Source organism: Nipponia nippon, unplaced genomic scaffold, assembly GCF_047370975.1.
Source record: "Nipponia nippon isolate SJK-2023a ecotype South Korea unplaced genomic scaffold, ASM4737097v1 scaffold_6, whole genome shotgun sequence".
NCBI classification, from domain to species: Eukaryota; Metazoa; Chordata; class Aves; order Pelecaniformes; family Threskiornithidae; genus Nipponia; species Nipponia nippon.
In genome coordinates this window covers 26,411,537-26,432,323 of record NW_028262380.1, presented here as the reverse complement: position 1 = coordinate 26,432,323, position 20,787 = coordinate 26,411,537, and the positions used below count along the sequence as shown (strand labels likewise).

At 41.8% G+C, this 20,787-nt stretch overlaps 2 protein-coding genes across 3 annotated transcripts; both read right to left on the bottom strand.

Annotated features, from left to right (window-relative positions):
• Nucleotides 1–1,346: 1,346 nt before the first annotated feature.
• Nucleotides 1,347–20,640, bottom strand: CHRNA9 (cholinergic receptor nicotinic alpha 9 subunit). Of its 2 annotated transcripts, none has more exons than XM_087736789.1 (5): nucleotides 20,386–20,640; nucleotides 5,834–5,979; nucleotides 4,875–5,029; nucleotides 3,665–4,197; nucleotides 1,347–1,900 (listed from the first exon to the last, which is right to left on the bottom strand). In XM_087736789.1, the coding sequence occupies exons 1-5, from the start codon at nucleotides 20,606–20,608 to the stop codon at nucleotides 1,347–1,349; spliced, it is 1,611 nt and encodes a 536-aa protein (XP_087592915.1). In that variant the 5' UTR covers nucleotides 20,609–20,640. The 2 variants fall into 2 exon arrangements, with proteins under 2 accessions (XP_087592915.1, XP_087592916.1); XM_087736790.1 differs by lacking the exon at nucleotides 20,386–20,640 and having other exon boundaries at nucleotides 1,347–1,578; nucleotides 1,675–1,900; nucleotides 5,834–5,962.
• Nucleotides 18,874–20,006, bottom strand: LOC148051388 (uncharacterized). Its single transcript, XM_087736408.1, has 2 exons — nucleotides 20,003–20,006; nucleotides 18,874–19,790 (listed from the first exon to the last, which is right to left on the bottom strand). Exons 1-2 carry the CDS (start codon nucleotides 20,004–20,006, stop codon nucleotides 18,874–18,876), a joined length of 921 nt encoding a protein of 306 aa, XP_087592534.1.
• Nucleotides 20,641–20,787: the final 147 nt, after the last annotated feature.

Here is a 20,787-nt window from a genome sequence, read left to right as displayed (position 1 = left end):
TTAACTGCAACCATTATGAAAGTGAGTTTTATCACATGAACTTTTGACCGGGATCCATTACAGTGTCATTCTGCCTCTCCCACTGCATCTAGAATAACATGGTTTCAAAGTTCAGGGTGCTTTGTAAAAGCAATTTATCTGCCTTGGGCATGCCTGGGGTACTAGCTTCTCACTTTACTATGCAAGGCATCTTCCAGAGTTCTATTAAGTCTGAGATGGTTAACAGAAATTAACACACAGAAGAGGGGTTTTTGGTGGTGTCAGCGACAAACGCGTTCTCATACCTGTAAGTACTAAGGTGTTGAGCAAGGAGTGTTAATTATGCCACTACTTTAATGAGCTTGTAAGATCACGCTTTTGTACTAAGTAATGCACAAAGCAGCCTCGGCATTCCTGTAAACAGTTTAAAATTTAAGTATTAAAGAGGATATAAGAGTGGACAAGGGACACATGGGGTGAACACTAGCAAAGGTCAATAAAATAAGCAGAGACGAAAGGCACAGCCTCCTATTTTAGCAGTCTCAAATAGCATTTAAAGGCCCATCTTGCACAAATGCCCAGGGGAATGAGACATCTAGGAAGGACAGGAAAAGTCCTTCCTATTATTAGGCTCAAGAGAAAGAGAACAGATGAGAGGCCCTCGGACTTGGTGAGGAAGAAGTCCTGGGAACCTGGCTTACTGGAGCCGTGGTGACAATAGGGTAATATTCAGCAGCAGGAAATGATAAAGAGGAACATCAAGGTAACCATCATAGTCAGTAAGCTCAATGGTATTAGAAGTGAAAGGCACAGCAGATAGACATGTAGAGCCTATGAAATGATAGGAACAGTCATCGGAAAGAGCCATATCAAAAAGGTAAGTTAGGAAGACAAGCTTAAAGAAAAAGAAAAAAGGCAATGTCATGAAGGGATGATTTCCAGGAACTGCCACCATGCCGCAAATACACATTTTTTTTTCTGGGGCAGAGAAAGGGCTGGTCAAGTTACAAGGTGCAGAGATGCAGCCCTGTGAATACAGTGCTCCCTGCTAGGCTGTCTGCTCTCTCAGTGCAACGCTCCACCCCATTCAGCCTGCAGTCATGGCCACCACCCATCGAGATGGAGCACAGAGTGCTTACCCAGCAACCTCATCAGAGCTGCACTCCCATACTAAAAGGCAAGGACAGTCACTAACAAAGCTCTCAGCTGAGCAATGTCTCAACACACTGTCACAGCCTACAGAATCAATTAGTTTATTGTTACAGAATGCAAGACAAAGATCTCAAAAGCACCCCTGCCCCAGAGCTCCACTGAAACAAGCTAACCCAGTATATTCAGATTTACAAAAGGAATGTGTTCATCTTCAATTAAGCTGCTTTCCCAATGATTAGCACACTCATAAAAAACACCATGATAAAGAAAATCCACATGAAAAACCTGTCCATCACTTTTGCAACTTTTTTCCACTCAATTCCTTTGGCCCGGTTTGCTTTATGGTCTCGAACACAATTAGCAATATACTCAATATTTTTAATCAGCATTTTGTAACAGGAACAGCAATTAACAGTCTCCCTAACATTTTCACCATGAACTCCATTGCTTTTATTCAAATTTCCATTGAGCTTCTCCTTGAGATCACAGTCATCATTCCTACTGGAAAGATGACTCCTTACCTCTTTGTGCCTCCTCTGACACTCACCATCTCCCTCTAACTTACATTCTTCCTTCTCTCTTTTCGGGCTTGTGCAATTTTCACCCACATCATAAACAAAAAAGATTTTTGACATGTAGTCCAAAATAACCACCCTGGCCCATTGTGGAACTGGCTTTGCTTCTGAGCCACAGTGATGGAGATTCATTATAATGATTGTCAATGCAGTGGAAGCTGTGATCATGGTCATAGTTGCTATGTAATACTTTCCTGGAACACAAAATAAAATCATATTAAAGATAATTAAAAAATTCAATGCAGAAATAACAACGTGACAACATAGTGCTAACTGTAAGTGCAAGTGAAACCAGTTTTTAATCACCCCAATTCTCTACACTTAGATCACATTAATTTACCATTGAAAAACAAAGATTAAAGCCATTAAAGTAAAACCTCATACTCGTTAGTGGCATGCCTTTATCAGATGAGTGACTATTGTATTAGCACAGTAAGTATTTGCAAGCCAAAACCTCTGATTTCTTGAAATACACCCATTCAGAAAACAGCTTAAAAATGTTTATCAGGAGCCTTGCTCTTTTCCTGGTGTCTGTAAAATCCCAATGTTGATGGCTTCACATGGCACATTAGAAATCCCAGTTCCTGATGTATTAACAGAAGTGGTGACAACGTTTTGTTGGAGCTATTGATGCACCCCACACCAGCAGATGGATGCCTTCACATTCACACAGGCCAATGAATATCCAGACCTTGCTGGTGTCCACAACTAGTGTACTGGCAGCTAAGAGGCCAGGCACAGAGCTGAAGGGTGGCTCCGTTGCTTGTTGAGATTTGCTGTCTGGATTTTCTTCAGACTGTACAAATCTGAGCATAGGTAGTCCAAACAAGGACAAAGCTCATTCTGGCCAGGAGTAGACAGCAAATACAGGAAATGCAAGTTGTGTCCCTCACCCACTGCTTTTCACAACTGAAGTACACAGCTGACCAGCTAACTTGCTGTGGCTTGTGTTGATACAAAGAGGCAGCTCCCAGTCCCGCTCTGCTGCTGTGCAGCCTCTGCAGGAAAAGCAAGGGCTGGCATCAATGACACAGGATGCGCCACAGGCAAGCGTGATGTGATCCCAGTTTTCAAAGGGGTTGGAAAGTATGGCAAGGGAGTGTGAGAGAATAGAGAAAGCAGACTGAGGTTAGGTCCTGGCTCCTTAATTTAGACAGCATGATAGGAGGGTAGGGAAGGTACTGCAGCACAGTAAGCCCATATTCTAGACAGGAATAGTTGCTGCTGGTGTGGGAAATGCGTTCAACTTTCTTATTCATTGACCAGTGTTTTGTCTCAGTTAAGCCATGCAGTTTTTCATATAAACAGTAATAATGAATAAAAATAATGAGATCTGAATTATCTTAATGAAGCTGAAAGCCAGTGTGGAGGCAACTGTGTTCCTAGTCCTCCAGAAGTCCTACCAGGGCAGCCAGGCAGCCTCCTGCCAGAAGGTAGATGGGACAGTGCTGAACACCACCCTTCTTCTGAGCTCTCAGATGTAGATTAAAATTCAGCATAATGGATTCCCAGGCATTACAATTCAATGTATCAGTTGTCGGATATTAAGTCAACCCTGAGAATCCCAGCCAGGCCATCCAACCATCTGGATCTGACAAACATATCTTGAAACAGTCTGACCTCGTGTGTACGCCTCTTGCTTACACTTTGTACGCTGGTTCTAAAATTGTTTTCCATTACTAGCTTTACTACAATATGTGATAAAATAATTCTAAATTTCTAATTACATTTAATAAATACATATTAGCTAGCTAATATATAATTTAAAATAAACACAAAATAACTTTGAAGAGCTTCAGCATACCCGTACAAATTCCACACACATTTTAAGTATTTCACTACGTTTTAAAGATGCAACACCTTTATAGTCCCAGAAGCCACAGATTGCATATGGTCTCCCTGACAAAAAGTCCTGCTATTAATAAGCCATGTTTAAAGACAAAGTGTGTGAAGCTCACCTATCAAAGGTACATTTTCAGAGGGAGGCATGATCTCTGCAACCATCAGCTGGAACACAGTCAGAGCAAGAAGAACCGTAACACCGAGAGACACTTTTTCCCCAGAGTCTGCAGGGAGATAGAATCCCAGTGGGGCCAGGAAAGAGATCAAAACGCAAGGCAGCAACAGATTAAATATGTAGAATGAAGACTTCCTTTTCAAAATCAGTGTGAAGGTCACATCTGGATAAGGCTCAGAGCAGCAGCCGTAAGTGATGACGTTCTTAACCGCCGGCATACCATGAATCTCCCATTCCACATCTTCTACAAAGTCAGAGAGGTCACCACTATCAAGAGAATTAATGATGTCTACCTGATTACCATTATAGGTCCAGGACCCAAATGTAAGGTTGCACTGCTGGCTGTCAAAAGGAAAATAAGATACATCCACTACACATGAGCTCTTTGTGATAGCAGGTGCATCCCAAGTGATTTTTCCATCATATCTCAACACAACATTAGTATTCACTGGTTCTGAAAAGTCATCATCAGCCCTAAAAGACAGAAAAGTGACACTCAAGATCAACAGGCAACAACTTAATGTGTGGGCCAGGGAAGGGGGGGGGGGGGGGGGGGGGAGGAAGAAGACCCTCACTTCACACCATTAGAAGCATGCTTCTGAAATCATATTTATTTATACTGAATTTTATTAGGAACTTATTAACTATTATTTACAGGTACCAGTGTCCAAACATCAGTGCTGCTAAATTACGTGGTATTTGTTGGCCACAGCTTCTCCAAACTTGACCTCAAACAGGATACAGTAGGGCAAGAATCCATTCAAAGATGAAAATAATCTGCTGGTCACTACCGGCCTGAGAGAGCAGACACGGAGTGCAGCCTTCACGTACCACCTTTTTGTGGACACACAATCCTCCAGAGCTCTTCAGCAGCCTCAGCAGAAAGCACTTCAGGCTGCCAGGGTATTCAGTTCCCAGTGCAGAGATATTCAGAACAGCTTTGCTGTGTAGCATAATCAATTGCCAAATCCTGTCTATGGCTTTATTGCAAAATATTTAGATGATCAACAACAAATGTTAAGACAACAAACAAACCCCTTGCTAAGGTAAGGTGAAGTGATGAAAGTTCAGACTCTGTGGGTCAATTCCTCCTTCAACCCCCTCCCTCCCTCACACAAATATTCAAGCTAATTTTCTCCAGCCACACTCACTTGTTATATAGGACAATATCTGGTCTCCAAACCAAATTGCTTGGAATCCTGATAGAATCCAACCCATCATATTTATCTTTGTCCCATTTGAGGTATGCATCATGCCAGCTTTGTCGAATCCATAAGTAGGCTGACAAAATTTGGTTTCTTTCATCCTGCATAAAAATGTAGAAATATTTCTAGCTGCTGAAGGTGACAAAATGACACCTTAGATGCAGACAGCATTTGTTGTATAGCTTTAAAGTAGTGTGCAAAACAGGCCAGAATGCTACAGGCCACAAGTACTTCTCAGACAGGTACATACACCCATACACTGTACAAGAAGCTTAACTTATTTGGACTTTCTCTCGTCCAAACCTTCTTCCCCTTGCATCCTCCCTAGCTTTAATCATAGTTGTCTAAGGCTCCCAGCATCTTAAGAATTTCCTTTTGCAAGCTTCAGAATACCAAACAGCTAACGGATACAGTCTAACAAATTCTCTGAAAGCTTGGTGAGGCCTTGAAGTTGTAATTCAGAAATCACAAAAGTGATTTTCCGGTCTCCTTCCAGACACATTTTCTTTTGCCTTAAAAGTAGATCTGGCTGAACCAAATTTGTTCAAAAGTTACTGAAGGCTAAAATAGGGAGTTTAAGTAGAAATTAACTGCGTCTTAGAAAAAGCATTTGCTCTTTCTACTTAAAACTCAGCAAAAGTTGCCTGGAGGGTGTGATACCAACACCTAACTACAAAAGAAGTCTTAACAATTCAGCAGCTGTAAATTTGCAGACTTATAATGGAATTCCTAGTGTTGCAATCAGATAAGAATCTACAAAGAGCTGGAGAACATGACCCTCGTGAGGAAGCATTACTGAAGTTGTCACAACAAAATGCAAGCTGCTTTTCCTACTCCAAGCAAAAGGTTTACAGCTAGTACATTTCTGCACATCTTTAGAAAAACAGAACTGTACTCTTACTCACCATGTCCTTAATTTGGGACAATGTGATCTGAAGGGTGACATTCAGTACTTTATCTGTGTCTTCCACTGGTCTTAAAGCATTTGAGTAGTCTTCAAACAGTTCATTAAACAGCATGTGAGCATATTTTCCTTTGGCTGATTCTACAGCTAGACAACATAGATTTGTTCAGTACATCAGATTAAGCACTGAGCAGTGTCAGAAGGTATCCTCTTTCTACAGCTTCAAGTAGCATCTGCTATAACTATATTTATCACTCATATACTGTAGAGTATCATTTAGTGCAGAAACAGAAGTATACCTGATAAAGCTATTCAAATAAGGACAGCATTCATCCGCAGTGAATGAATTCCTAACTCTAGCTTCTCACACCCACTGAAAAAAAACCCTCTGCATCCAGAGATTCTTGCCTTTTTTGAAGGTAAATATCATTACCTATATTTTACAGATGTCTTTCATAGGCATAGCGATTATTGACTTACAGTCATACATCTGCCAAGCTAAAATTAGAAGCAAAGTCTGAAGTCAAACCTGCTCCCAGGCTAATGACTTGTGATATCTCCCTAAATGCAGCACTGATAAATTCATGCTACTTTCAGAATTCACTCTTTTTTAACTACCACCTGGAAAAAGTCTGAGCTGCTTTTTCTTCACAAATTGGCAACTGAATGATGGATGAACACATCCTTGCACTAACACCTTTTCCAAACCATGCATTTGGAGATGCTTCTTGCTATCCAGAGTCAGTCACTAAGGATAATTCACTGAAACTTCAGGTTTGAAACAGACACTTTTGCTGTTCCACACTGGTTTGTGCATCACAGTTTCTGTAGGCAGTCTCTGTATTACCTTTAGATAGGTTCACACACTCCTGCAAGCAAAGGGCAAGGACAGTAACACTCAAGACTTGCACAAATGCCAGCTGGCACTATGTAGGAAGCAAGTGCTTTGGAGTACATCACTCTGGTGACTCACAGTGACTTCCTGGACTAGTAAGAGTTCAAAGCAAACCCTCCCGATTAAAAAGAAATCCTAACAAATCAAAGCTTCACAAAGAGCATTTAAGTTCTGGCTGTACACAATCATTCATTTTGTCTATGCATCAGTGAGACAAAGTAAAACAAAACAGATGAAAGACATCCGGAGCTCAACTGTGTAAGACACATCAGGACACCAGCTCCTATCTGGGTAAAATAAACCTCGATGCAACACTTAGCTATCAAGCAGTATTCTCACCTTGAAGCATCACTGCTGTAAACAGCAACCAGAGAGAGACTGAAAATGAGGACAGGCTATTTCTCTTCATTTCTGGACCTTAAATAAAACTGTTCACTCAAGGGCACGAAAACGTTTATCACCACCCAAAACTAACAAATAAAAAAAAAAAAAAATCAAGTTGCACAGCAACATAAAGATGCTGAGGCACTGGTGAGCTGCTAGAAGCCACTCAGTCCTCCCTCAGCAGCTGTCAGAGTCCTGGAGCGATCGATGGTCTTTGTCCCTGCCACTGCCTAGGGCTCTGACGAGCCCTCCCTCTCTCCGTAACCTGAGAGCTGCCTGCTCTGAAGCTAATGCTGAGGGAAAAGACAAACGGAAGGGATAGCAGTAGAAAAACCTATATTCCATTACATTGTTTACTACAAATGTAAGATTTTGACCAATTTATGAAGAATCCTTTCACATTTCTTTGGTGGGCCATGTTTTACTGCCCCTATGTTCAGGAATAGCTTGGTCAGAGCCAGTTCTGTGGAACCTGTGGACCCTCACAAAAAAGTGACCTGCCTCAGTACTTTAACTGATATAGTCACACTGTACATCACTCATCCAATATGTCACAGAGCAGAAACACCCACAGCCTACCTACTCCCATGCTAACAAAAGAGTGTTTTCACTTACCAAAGTGGTGCCGCATGGAAGAGATGCGGCTACACCAAAGTTGGACAATACTGGCAACATTTGCAGGAGCCCAATATCGCTGTGCAAACAAGAACTTCCGCTGGTGTAGACAGCTCAGACCAGTACGCAGAACAGTAAATCAGGAGCAAAACTGGACTGTGCAGATAAAATGGCGTTTCCCAATACAGTGCAATTTTTCCCAGGTGAACTTGACAAGACTTTACAAAGAATCACAGAGTTACTGGACAGATCTTGCGTTTAGCCAAAAGACTTACAGGAAAGAAATAGGTGTATGAAACAATACTGCACAGTTTCCATATCCATCATTCCTGATACACTGCAGTCCATTTTGCCATCCTTTTAGAAGAGGTAACCGAAAACAGTCACTAAAATAGAAAGGTGAAAATATAGAATGAACTACCGGCAAAAAGAATTGGTCCAGAATAGTTCCAATCCACACAAAATATAAAATACAAAATACTGTTGCTTTACTCTAGTCTAGTCTTTTGGCTAGAAGGAAGCTGATCCCTCCATACATATAATTTCTATATAGTAGCACTCCTGGCACTCACTCGCTAGTATTTGTTCTTTCATGGGGTCTATAAATCAATGACATTTATGGCCAGGTTTAACAGGTAAGCAATAAATAATTTCAGTCAAAGCACCTGTAATGAAATCCATCTCTGTCACTTCATTTGCTGAATTGTCAAAGGGGGAAAAAAGTGGAAAATTGTTTAAAGTCAAAAAGGTCAGAGCAGCCCATAGGCAGTATGTAATAACCTGCTTTTTCTGTGGGGAGAAGGTGTATGCTGTTAGAGACAACAAAAATCAGAGACAAAAGATGAAAGATTTTTGGATACAGTCAGATCAGTGCATTCTCAGGGGATACCTTTAGTCTACAGTACATTGCCGTTATGTCAGCAAGTAGCTACTGCTTTGCCTCTCTTACTGTAATTACAAGAGTGACGGGGTACTGCTTTAAGTGTGCCACTATAAACACTACTGGAACCAAGACTAAGCTTGCTTTGCCCCACAGGCTTGAGAATCTTGTGACCTGTTACACCAGCAATACATACCTGCCAAGTAGTGCAGACTGATGTACTTTAATTTGCATAAGATCATGTACATTAAAGAACTCTGCACCTTTATTGTAATGACATCTTCTCAAAGGGAAACTGCAGGTTCTCAAAAGACAAAAACAAGAAGCATGCTTATGTGTTGTTTACTCAATTTATTCTTATATACATATATTCCATATGTTATTCATTATAAACTTGCAAAGGGATAGATCATAACCTCTCAGTTATGATCTATCATATTTCCAGTCATCCAATATATCCAATAGTTGCCACATATTGGACAAACAGGCAGGCAAACATGAGCACACATACAGAAGAACACGCTTGTTACGTTTGAGATGCTGCATTGATTACACAGTGCTTGTAAAAATAAAACTAAAATACATCCAAAAGCCTTTTCAATATTAAAGATACAAGAATTTTAACAATCTTAGTATGCCAGACCATTTGGCTGCTTTACTTTTGTTCACAAGAAATCTGATCTGTAATTTTAATCAAAATGTCCCTAACATAGACATTTCGTGTGAAGAGCAAGTATTAACATTAATGATTGTTCATTGATCTGAGAGATTCATCTACAAACCCGTGCTCCCTCAGAACAGTTTTAAATTGTGGTGTAATCTACAGCAATACTACTCCCAGATCAAACATCCCATTTAACATTTGAATGGAGTTTAAATTTATAGTTAAGCAGTTCTCTATTTTTATAGTAAGTTCTGCTACGAAGTCAGGAATTAATATAAAGTACGAAGCAGCTTACAAAGATAATTTAAGAAGAGTCACGGGTGTTTGGAAGTTAGAATCAAGCCATTACCCTCTCCCACAACTAGACTCGTTCCGACCGAAAGTCGGAGTTCCCTGCTTAGACTACATCTGCCAGCAGATGGCCCTGTTAGCCAGCCTACTGACCTACCCTGATATGCAAGACCATTTTTGTTTATCACACAAAAATCACATCGCATTTTAATCTACTTCGATTAATTTTGCTGACTATTTGCCTTACATTTGATATAAGACAAGCTGAGACAAGATGTTCTTTTAAAGAAAAAAGATAAGCAGAAGGAACAAAACCGCTTAGTGGCTGAATCTGGCTCTCGGGTCTGCCTACCTTACACGAGACCAGTCACGAGAGGGTTTCAGGGAGAGCAAATATATATCATTGTCAACAACTGTACGATACGAAACCATATTTAGAGCACAGGCCGCTTCTGCTGATGCAGAAAGCAGTTAAGACCCATGGCACAATATCCACCCCTCCTTCCACATATTTTTTTCAAACATTTGACTTTGTGTGAATGCGTATGGGCTATTAACGGAGCAGAACGCTGCGTGCTTACATTGAGTGGGACAAGAGCGTACCATTCATTGGTGCACTGAGCTTGTACGACACTCATGACACATGTAACTTTTTATGGTTCTAGACAAACACACATGCTGTTATCGAGGCAACATAAAAAATCTGAATTCAGTGCACTGCCATGTAAGGGAAGTTTGACCTTGCATGCACCTTAAGGACAGACTGAAGTGGAGATGACATGGGAGGGATCTCTTTCATATTAAAACCTCCAACTTTAGATATTTATCTTAGCCAAACTATAAGCAAAGCAGGAAAGAAGTGTAAAAACATTTATTTAGAATTTTGTTATTTTAATTAAACAAATCTTTCCTCTCCTGCCTAAAATAATAATTTGCTCCAGAGGCTGAGGTTTTGACATGTACATTTTCAGATTTTTTTTTTTAATGGATTCTTACCCTTTTTTGCATAAAAAGCATTAAGAGTTTTTAAGCCTCCAACTGGAAAAGCTACAGATACTGTACTATCACAGGCCTCAAGGCCGTCTGTACCATTTATAATCCATCCCTTCATCAGAGAACAATAAAGAAGAACAGATTGGTTTCTAAGCACAGTTTGTAAGAAGTGTCTCACAGTCTGCTTCTACTTGCCTTCCTGCCAATTTTTCTCCCCAGAAGCTGTTGCGTTCACATTCTTCACAGCATTTGCTACAGAATATTATCTTGTGACGGGGTCAAGCAGCACACTAACTCTTCAGAGTCAGACTTCTCTCCTTAGACTAACTGAAGTCTTAACAGCACGGGTAACGACAGCTCCTCTTGCCAGCAGAATAGCCTCGCTGTGCCTGCTCTGGAGAAGGAGAACACAGCACTTCATTTAGATGCAGTGTGTTTCTCTCCACCTCATTTTTTTTCTCACCCACCTACTGCCTCCTCCTTCGTTCTCTCTAAAAATCCCCTGCCACCTGAAACCAGCACACTCATTCATGTTTTCTTCCACCCTGTTGTACACATGGAAGATAGAAAATACATTAGGAAGCATTCACAATGTCAGGTCATGAGATAATGTAGAACATTAGCCACATTTTCCAGAGATGGGAAATCCTAATTTATGTGTTACAGTTGTGAGCTTTTCTGAATATAAAATTTCATTTGGGTCCACTTACACAAGTAGCTCTGCTGACCACCTCCCAGCACCTGAAGCAGAGAAACCTTTTGCCCCTAGAAGCCTTTTACTATTTAATGTGATGTGAAACACAGAATGTTCATCCTTTTTCACCAGGATGCTTGCAAGCTGACTGCTATTGTGTCCATCCTTGAGAAGAATTCAGTACCTGGCAGGGTTAAGAACAAAGCTATTTTATAATTATAGCTATCAGAAAGCTATTTTATATACAGCTCTTTCTCACTGGGATCATTTCCAGCCTTGTACCATGCCTTTGAATGGCTGTTCACAGGACCTGTGCTCTACACAAAGACAACAAACTCTGGGCCTAGACACTGTTCCAGATCACAGGTTTGCTCTAACAGGCAGCCTGATGCTCCAAAACAAACTGCATTAGAGATGTATTTCTACCCTGTTACAAGGGTGCAGACGGACTCAAGCACCTGCCTCTTCGTGATCACTCTTGAGCCATGGAAGACAGCACACTACCTCAGCTTTTGGAAGTAGAGGGAAGTCCCCCTGCTACTACTGCGGGCTGAAGACCACTCTAGGTTCCCCAGAAAGCAATTCCTTCAGCTTGCGTGCGCATCACAAAAAACTGAGATTAAGCCGATATCTAAAGAAGCAAGACTGAAGGGCAACAGTTTAGATACTAACTCAAAACTAAAGTCTCACTCTCTCCAAAATTCAAAGTAGGGTGGGAACAACCCTTTAAAACTCAATGTTCACAGGGTATCTGCATAAAGGATCTCGCATCCCCTGAAAACATCTGCTTTCCTGATAAGCTCACATCCACCTTGCAACACAGAATACGGTACCTCTAAACTTTGTGTTCTTATCGGAGTTCCTCAGAGTTTAAGAGTTCCCTACAAAGAGCTAAGACTAATGCTGTGCACTAACACAGTGCAGCTGGCTGAAAAGGCAGGATGCCAAAAGATGACGAAGATAAGCAAAAAAATTGCAGACCATAATGTATCGACCTAAACTTTAACTGTGTTTTCAAGGAATTCACAGAATTCCAACTGCAAGATGACTGCTAAAACAGTATTCATACATGCTACTTCAGCAGTGTTGTATACAATTTTACTTTGAAAAAGACACTAAGCAAAATTTGGCATTATCTAATTGTTTCTGCTCCATCTAATCACACACATCAATCTATGCAGGTGATTTCTCCGTGCTCCCAGAATTTAGAGGAAGAAAACAAAAATACTGCTCTACTCAGAGTGCAAAATACCCACCTTGGCAAACCACTCCAATGGAAAGTTTTTTCTAAACCAAATAAACTCGTTTCCAAGCTTACAAATATTGCAGGGCTGCCTACTTCAAAAATACCAGAGCAACTACATGGGGGAGGACACAACTCTAAATTATCACAATGCATTTATGCAAACAAACCTCCCTGTAGGATAAGGCAAGCAGCAGCTACTCATCTCTTTGAGGGAAAAGAACTTCTGATAAATCGTGGGTTTAGCTACTGAAACATCTTATGGTCTGTGGGTACTGACATTCTTTAGAATGTCCTAGCATGAACACAGCTACATTATGCTATGGACCGAGCAAAAAAATTTCCTCTGGAGAAAAATATGGTAGTAAACCTGCAGTTTTATTAAAACTCTGCAACTATGCTTGTTCTGGCATGACAGAATCATTTAGATCTTGGGGACATAGCTGAAGACAGCACCCTTTGTCTTAAGCGTCTCTGAGCACAGTGGCTGCAGATCAGTTGAGGGAGGCTGTGTTCATACCGTTGGTTTTCATCTGCAAAATTCTAAGCATTTGTCCAATGCCCAGATATTGGTTCCTTCTTTTCAATCCACAACAAACGCATTGAAATGAAGGCCTAGTGCTTCCAAGGGAAAAAAGTTCAAGTGTTAATATGGGGAGTCACTACCAAGGAACATCCTTTTCTTTGGTTAACTGGCCTGAAAAAAACTTATTTTGCCCATAAAGACAAAGGATTTGCCATCTAAAAGTGTTAGCCTACAACACTGATCTGAATCTTAGAGGCTTAATAACTGCTATTTTTCAAGTTCTGTGGAAGGTGATATGAGGTATAAAAGCTGTTAAGGCCAAAAAAATTGTGCTCCAACATTAAAATGCTACTATAACCACATATTATACCAGGCTGGTTTGTGTGCTTTGGAAAACATTTGCTGCTTGCCTGCCAACAACTGGCAGGGGGCTGTGAAGTATCTTTGCCAATTGCTCAGCCACCTTTAGTTTAAGGAAGGGTGTTTTATTCTGAAACAGAACCAAGACGTTGGGGAAAAGGCAAGAGGGATTAGCGCACAGCTTATAGCTGTAGCAGAGCTATGAGAAGACAGACTATCCTACAATCTTCCTGTGGTTATGGCTTTTGGGAAATGCACATAAAAGTGCAAAAGCCAGTTCCTCAAACTAGTATAAAAGAGCTAGTATAAGAACATTGCTAGAACTTGGAAAAATTTTAGCAACATACTCCATATTGGCTTTATTCCTGGGCTCTAGCAAAAGCAGCATATTACATTGCCCTTTCAGAGAGCTGCTCCTCATCTAATGGTATTAATGACTGAGGTATGGTCAGGTCTGGACTCTGATGCATAATTGATTTGTTCTTGGTGGGAAGCTATACATAAGGAAAAAAGCATGGGATTTGCGGTACATGTTGTTCTCTAACTCTTTCCCTTCTGCCAGTATATCAAAGCAATATAAGTAGCAAGTAAGATGCTGGTATGGTTAAGCAACATGTTGCAGTGAATACACAGCCAGCCCCAGAGAATGAGACTGCAAGACATTATTATGACATCTCATTGAGAGAGATGATTCAATAAGCCAGTAGCAATTGGTGCATTCAGCACTATACTAATGCTTCTAGCCAAACTTGCATCTATAAAACAGAGCCTTCTTCACCTATCTTGATTGAAAAATGTTGCTTTTCCTTTAGATATCTTAAACAGATGTACTTTTAATGCCTATACAGCTTCCAAGTTTGCAACATTAGCAATTACAAACCTCCTGAGGAGGTATGACTTAAGAATATGAAATGAAACATCTTCAACAGAAAGCCAGAGCAGAGCGCTGGCATGCTGTGCCCGGCGTGCTGCTATTAGAGCTGCTGCAGAGTGTCAGTGTCCTCCTTGCTATGGAGTAGAATGATCAAATCTCTTCAGCATACAAGTTAACATCACAACTGATGGACATACTATCTTAAAGCAAGTAGAAGGAAGAAGTCAAGGTGACAAAAGAGACTTCTAGGTACCCAGAAGGCATTTTGAGGATGTTTCAAGTAACAAATCAATGGAACCCCTCCATCTTTAAGGTCTTCTTTTGCTAGCTGCTTCCCATCCAGGTGCTGGTTGCAAATAAGAAACAAAAGTATGGGAGATGCAATTGCTTGCATTTGCAGATTGTCTCAAGAAGTCTCCTCAGCACAAATAATTCTCTATATAACCACTGAAAAGAAAACCCTAAGAGTTTAAAGGCATTTGCCTATTTATCCTTAGCTTTCTGGACTTGCGTCCTTGCTATCAAAGGACACTGAATGCTGCGTAGTCAGACTAACAGGGGATGCTTTCATTCTACAAGCAAGAAGTACTCATGGATCCTGATGTGAAACCTGACAAATACCTCATTTAGTTACCTACTTCATTCTAAGTAGATATGGAAAGAAGCCATTTCTTGCAAATTTCATGCATTTCAGGAACATGAGCTCTGAGGTACAATTTCAACAATGAAAATTTTAGCTGTGTAAGGAAATACATTTTATACTTGATTAATTAGTCCTGTAGCAATTAATGGGTAACATTATTTCTGTCATTCTAAGAAATATGTATTTGCTATGAGCATCACAATCAGAATAGAATCAAATGCACACCAACCAGGTATACAAAGAAAGTTTGTTGGGTTTGGGGTTTTTGTTTGTTTTGTTGTTTGGTTTTTTTATTAGAAATACAACTAATCACTTCCCCTTAATTCTTGAAAAGAGTCTAATTACTTAAATTCAACAATTATAAATTGTAGAAATTTTAAGAGTTCAAGCTTCCACATGAATAATGATTCACCGGTATCTCTACCTAATACAGTGAATTCCCACAGCAGACAGTGATCAGTAGTACAAGAGTAATTTAGCTCTTTCTGGGGTCAGTATGCTTAGCCTTTCACCTTTAACATGAAAAAAATGTGTGAAATCATTAATTAACATTATAAGAAAGAATTCTGAGTTGAAATAATTCCCCACTTTGCTTCTTAAAAGTAAATACCCTTCTTATATTCCCTTCTGCTTCTATTCAGGATCTTTAAAACAGCTAAATAGAAAAACCTTGCAAATATTAATTTGTTACAGAGATAACCATTTTAGGATTCTGAGCTGATGAGATGTGAAACTCCTAACATTCAGGAGAAAACATGTCTCATTTACTTACCAACTGTCTCAGTTTTATTTGCCATGTAAAAGGAGACCTATAGCTCCAACAAGTAATTATAGATCAAGCACTGCATTTATAACCCTGTTATCTGAAAATATGCCAGCCTATCAAAACAGGGCTTTTTAAAAAGCTAATTACCTCTGCGTTGGCTGTTCCTTAAAAACAAATTTCTCTTATTCTCAATGCTGGGACCAGAACTCAGTAAAGTTGATAATTATAGTTGATTCTTTGTCATCTCTCCAGCTACTTCCTAGATTTTACTTCTACTTAGGGGGATGCAAGACCAAAATCTCTTGCTACAGCTACATAATGTAGGTAGAAATAAGAACAAAGGTAATTCTCTCTTCTGCTTCATGTATCACACAGACATAGAAATTACAGATAAGACAGGCATCCATTTTCCCAGTATTGTAGAGCAATCATCATGGCATTTATTTGCCAAATACCAGGTCCCCCAGCAGACAGACTTACCTCTAAGCTTTAAAAACAGCACATATATTAAAGGTGCTAGCATTAATACAGCCATTCCTGTCTTACTAGAACATCCAGTTATGCTCTAAAAATATTGGCAAGGCTTTCCCGTCTCCCCATTTGGGAAGCACAATTTATTGCTGAAATCAATTAAATGGGAGAGTCCCAGCAGGGAGTTAAATGGTCAGGCACATCCACTGAGCTGGTTTTGTACTGCATTCATTTTGATACCTCCCAGGTCTGTAATGCTGGTGCAGCTATATTGATCTACTTCTATAGAGGGCTAAAGATGGGGAGATCACTTAATTACTGTCACAGGTAAAACAGACTCAACTTGGGAAAAATTAATTTATTGCCAATTAAAATATTTGGGTACTGGGAAACAAAAATATGAACTGGGCAGCCCCTTACCTCTTTTTACAGAGGCCCCCCTGCAGTTCCCCCAACATCCACCACCAAAACCATGCCACACATAGCCAACACATAGACCCTTCACAGCAAAGCAGTACTAGAAGCTGGCGTGCCTGGGTACAGCACAAGCCAGCAAGCAGACACATCACATACGCAGGGGACAGCGAAAATCCGTCAAAGCTTCCACAGAGCACAAAGCAGTTCCTTTTGCAGGTATGTTCCAAGTGTCTGCTCAGCCTAACCAGCAGCAGCTGGTGGGCGCCTTGGGATAAGTTCCTGGGCAGATGCTACATATGCATCACCTTAGCTCTATTTACACTTAAATTTCATGCACAGAAACAGAAATTACTATGCAAACAAGCATTTCTAGTGAACGAAGCCACACAATGAAAAAGACAGCTTTTAGCTGAACTGCAGTTAAAACAAAGATCTCATATATGGTCATAACCACAGAAGTCTTGCTGCGCCGTAGTTAATTCCCACAGTGAACACAATGCCGCTCTTGTAATAGAAAGTAGCGGATTGGTGCTGCCCTACATAGTGTTAATTTCTACTAATCAAAAGTCTCAGAAATCATGGCTAATTACCCACATGGAGATCAAGCCAGCATTAAATTTCAGCTAGCTCCCACACTTCTGCAACACATAGTTTTGTTAGAAAAGGGCACAGGGCAGAGCAAGACACAAAACTATCCTGTTTAGCAATAATCACTGTCCAGGTTTGGAGCAGTCATAGTAATAAGGGTGATCAAAAGGCTTGCTCACCACAGTTCTCGGCCAGGGGACTGTCTGACTCACCAACCCCCTTCCCAGTCCAGCCATATGGTGAAAATATATTCCACCACATGCTATCAAAGGACTACGAATGCTATAATTACAAAATCAGAAGTACTCGAGCCATTGTACTTTATGATTATGGTTGAAAACTCCTCAATTTTAAAAAGTAACTCAAAATTGAGGCAAAAAAAGAGCAGGTTGAATTAAGGACAGCAAGTATCACAGCCTAAGGAAATCATTAACTGTTAAGTGAACCTGTGCTATTTTTGTTATTTAAAATACTGATTAGGCTAATTATGCTCAGAGGGAATTGGGTCTAGAGGATTAAATGAAATATTTTCAGAGGCATATTTTGATGAATAGAAAAGCTGCTGTCCCCCATTTAAACAGTACATGATATCACTTTGAACATCTTATGAATATCAATGTTTTAAAAAGCTCATCCTTCAGTGTCTGTTATTGGGCTAATAATGTAGCTTATATTTTCCTTTTGACCTTAGTGACATATGTTAGTGTTGAAAAGTTGTCCTGGTTTCAGCTGGGATAGAGTTAATTTCCTTCCTAGTAGCTGGTATAGTGCTGTGTTTTGGATTTAGCATGAGAATAATGTTGATAGCACACTGATGTTTTAGTCGTTGCTAAGTACTGCTTACATGAGTCAAGGACTTTTCAGCTTCCCATGCTCTGCCAGGCACACAAGAAGCTGGGAGGGAGCACAGCCAGGACAGCTGACCCAGGCTGGCCAAAGGGCTGTTCCGTATGATGCCATGCTCAGTATATAAGCTGGGGGAAGTTGGACAGGGGGCAGAGGGGGAAGACCACTGCTTAGGGACTCAACCATCAGTCAGCAGGTGGTGAGCAATTGCATCGTGCATTACTTACTCTGTATATTATTATTATTACTACTATTTTACTTTATTTTATTTCAATTATTAAACTGTTCTTATCTCAACCCATGAGTTTTCTCACTTTTACTCTTCTGATTCTCTCCCCCACCCCAGCAGGGTGTGGGGAGTGAGCAAGCGGCTATGCAGTGCTTAGATGCTGACTGGGGTTAAACCATGACAAAAGTGTACAGCTACGGCAAAAGATACTACAATTTAACTACCTCCTGTTTTACAATGATTACCTTAAAGTCTCAAGAGTTTTCCTTCAAAACTTCAGAGTCCTGTCATTCATTGGTCTCAAAGCCAAGACTATAATTTCTTCTGGGTAAAGAGCAACACTATTACTAGTAGGCAGAGACTGTTTTTGAAAAGGAAACATTTATTAGCTCACACTATACAAGATAAAACTGTCTGCAGACTTGCTCTGTCAAGACAGAGTCCATGCACAGCAGGTCTGACACTCCCCCACCCTCAACACTACAGACAGCACAAGCAGCAACTGTGAGTGAACTTCAGAGATCACCCCACTGTGAGGTAAAAAATTCATTACAGGTATTAATACTAAATTACTGCCAAAGACTAGAAACTATACAGTCAAAAGCCAACTCTACAGAAAGAAGGTAATTAATTAGCTTCTATTTTCCCGTTGGTCTTTATGACTATGATCTGTCTAGGGGCATACAGGGCCATCTTGCCAAGCGAGTGATGTCTTCCCCAGGATAGCCGCAGCGTGCAGCTGTGACAGCAGTCCCCAGCCAGAAGGAATGCACACCATACTGCTCCGGGCACAGCCCCAGCAGCCGCAGGGCCCACCGGAGAACAGTCAGGAACTCCCTCTTTGTCACAGTTCTATTATCCAAGTGCATAAAGAGTGGCCCTTCCAGCTGTGAACGAACTGTCACATAGTTCCGGAGGGCCAGAACAGGGCACACCCATGGCTCTCCAGACAGCCCGAGGCTGATGACGTGTCTCTCCTGACCCCCAGGAGAGTTATGCAGGCAAAACACCACTCTCCTCTCCATCAGCTGGAGGTCACTCAGGTACAGCAGCTCAGGCTGCTGGACATCACGGTGCTTCGCCACCATCTCTCCTATTCGAAGGGCCCCAAAAAAAGCTACGGTAAATAAGGCACGAAACAGTAAGCATTCATAATGAGTTATGCATACAGATTCCAGGGCTCCTAACAGAGACCGCAACACCTCAATTGTTATAGGCAAGTACTTATCCCTCAGGATGCCCGCTCGACGTTTCAACCCTATCACCATGCAATGGGTTATAGGATCTTCCAGAGGATCAGGGTTACCAGTCAATTTTGATAAATAAGACAGTGCCGCCACACACATCAGTGTCTTTGAGGATGAATAAAAAGATTCCACAGCCAAAAACCCTCTAACTTGCTCCTCTGGAATTGGCCAGGCTGCAGGCATTCCCATGCTTTTCCTAAAGACAAGGAATTTCTTTAGTCCTTCGAGGTAGGCTTGCCAAAGCCTACTATCCCCTGAGGACTCCAGCAACAACAAAGTCTTCAGAGGCCAAGGTCCCAAGGAATGTTTCCGAGGACAACTACACTCCCCTCCTACAAGAGAGGATCCACATTAGCACATGCTGACAACAGGCACAAGCATGCCATATAAGCAGGAATGAAGATAATGTTCCTCAGTGCAACACACCCCTAGACAATGCCCCGCTAGTTTATCTGATTAAAGGTAATTCACACACAGCTACACCCAGAGCTGTTAAAAAGCCAAGATATTTTTCAAATGGGAAACTACAAGCAACATACCAGACCCATTGTCAGGCACTAGATCTTCTAACACCCTGGGAATTTACAAGTTTCTGGAGTAGTAACAGAGAAGATAAGCAAAAAAAAAAATCTTAAAGCCAAGCCTTCCTGGTATGAGTTACATGAAGTAACAGAAGTTACAACTGCAAAGGGCACAGAGCACACTCCCGCCAAAAGGCAACATATTTCCCAGCCCAGGAAGGGGAACTCCCTCGAGGCCTCCCTCTAAAAGCTCCAGCTTAGCACAAGAACTCGAGTAAAGCCAAGAAAACGCTGCCCAGTGGGAGCCACGGCCGCCGGCGATCCGCTCGCCCCCCACCCAGAGCCAGAGGCCGGTCCCCGGCCAGACGTGCTGGCAGCCCCACCACAGAGGACGGCCCGCACTTACCAGCCACCGCCGCGCCGCGCTCCCCGCGCTGCCGGGAGCCGCCGGGGTGCGCCACGGCCTCAGTCCTACACGCTGCTCCTCGGCTGCGATGCGAGAAGGCGTCTGCTTGCCCAGCAAGGCCCAGCTCCAGCCACTCCATGCCTGGCTCCTGGGCCAGCAGCGCCAGCATCTCCCAAAAGGGTGCGGCGACAGGCCCAGCCGGAGCGCTAGCACGGCAGGCCATGGCAGGAGGACGGACACCACTGCCACCCGCCCTCTCGCAGCACGAAGGCTCTACCAGCCGCCCGCCACGGCCCTTTTATAGCCGCGGAGCCGCTCGCAACGCCCTCCTCCGATTGGGTACTGGGAGCAGCCCCGGCCGGCCGGAGCGCTGCTATTGGCTGCCCGACCTCCCGCCCTCCC

Bases quoted from the DNA above. Each gene is read 5' to 3' on its own strand.
- CHRNA9 (XM_087736789.1), bottom strand. From the start codon at position 20,608: ATGGCCTGCCGTGCTAGCGCTCCGGCTGGGCCTGTCGCCGCACCCTTT. The intron at 5,030-5,833 runs GTGAGTAAGAGT...ATTTTTATGCAG, and splicing joins TGTCCCAAATTAAGGACATG to GATGAAAGAAACCAAATTTT. The intron at 4,198-4,874 runs GTGAGTGTGGCT...TCTGTCTTTTAG, and splicing joins GATATTGTCCTATATAACAA to GGCTGATGATGACTTTTCAG.